Source organism: Ailuropoda melanoleuca, unplaced genomic scaffold (genome assembly GCF_002007445.2).
Source record: "Ailuropoda melanoleuca isolate Jingjing unplaced genomic scaffold, ASM200744v2 unplaced-scaffold39804, whole genome shotgun sequence".
NCBI classification, from domain to species: domain Eukaryota; kingdom Metazoa; phylum Chordata; class Mammalia; order Carnivora; family Ursidae; genus Ailuropoda; species Ailuropoda melanoleuca.
The window spans coordinates 1-565 of NW_023211397.1; the positions used below are offsets into that span (position 1 = coordinate 1).

At 44.1% G+C, this 565-nt stretch overlaps 1 protein-coding gene across 1 annotated transcript; it reads left to right on the forward strand.

The window, feature by feature from the left end:
* The first annotated feature begins 1 nt into the window (after position 1).
* Positions 2-397, forward strand: LOC117798997 (myelin P2 protein-like). Its single transcript, XM_034651455.1, has one exon. It carries the CDS (start codon positions 2-4, stop codon positions 395-397), a length of 396 nt encoding a protein of 131 aa, XP_034507346.1.
* Positions 398-565: the final 168 nt, after the last annotated feature.

Here is a 565-nt window from a genome sequence, read left to right on the forward strand (position 1 = left end):
CATGGAGTGCCTTATGGGAACTTGGAAATTAACAGACAGCGTCGGCTTTGATGAGTACATGAAAGAATTGTGCGTGCCCTTTCCCACGAGGAAGGCGGCAGCGATGGTGAAACCCAATGTGATCATTTGTAAAAATGGGGAGAAGTATTGCCTCAAAACGGAGAGTACCTTCAAGTCTACGGAGATCGATTTCAAACTCGGTGAGGAATTTGAGGAGACCACAGCAGACAGCAGGAAAACTAAGACAATCATCACGTGCGAGAATGGCGTTCTGGTTCAACATCAGAAGTGGGATGGCAAGGAAACCACCATCAGAAGGGAGCTGAAGGATGGGAAACTTATTGTGACCTGCATCATGGGTGATGTGAAGTGCGTTCGGACCTATGAGAAAGTATGAGGAGTCCAAACTGGACGTGTACTTTCAAGGAGAAGCTCAGTTCCATGAGCCTGCACTACAGAACCTTTTTTCTTTTTTTTCTTTTCCTTTTAGCTTGCCTTTTTATTTTAACTGTTATTGATGGCCCTAATCTGCTATGTTTCTTTCTTAAATAAAACAACTCTGGAC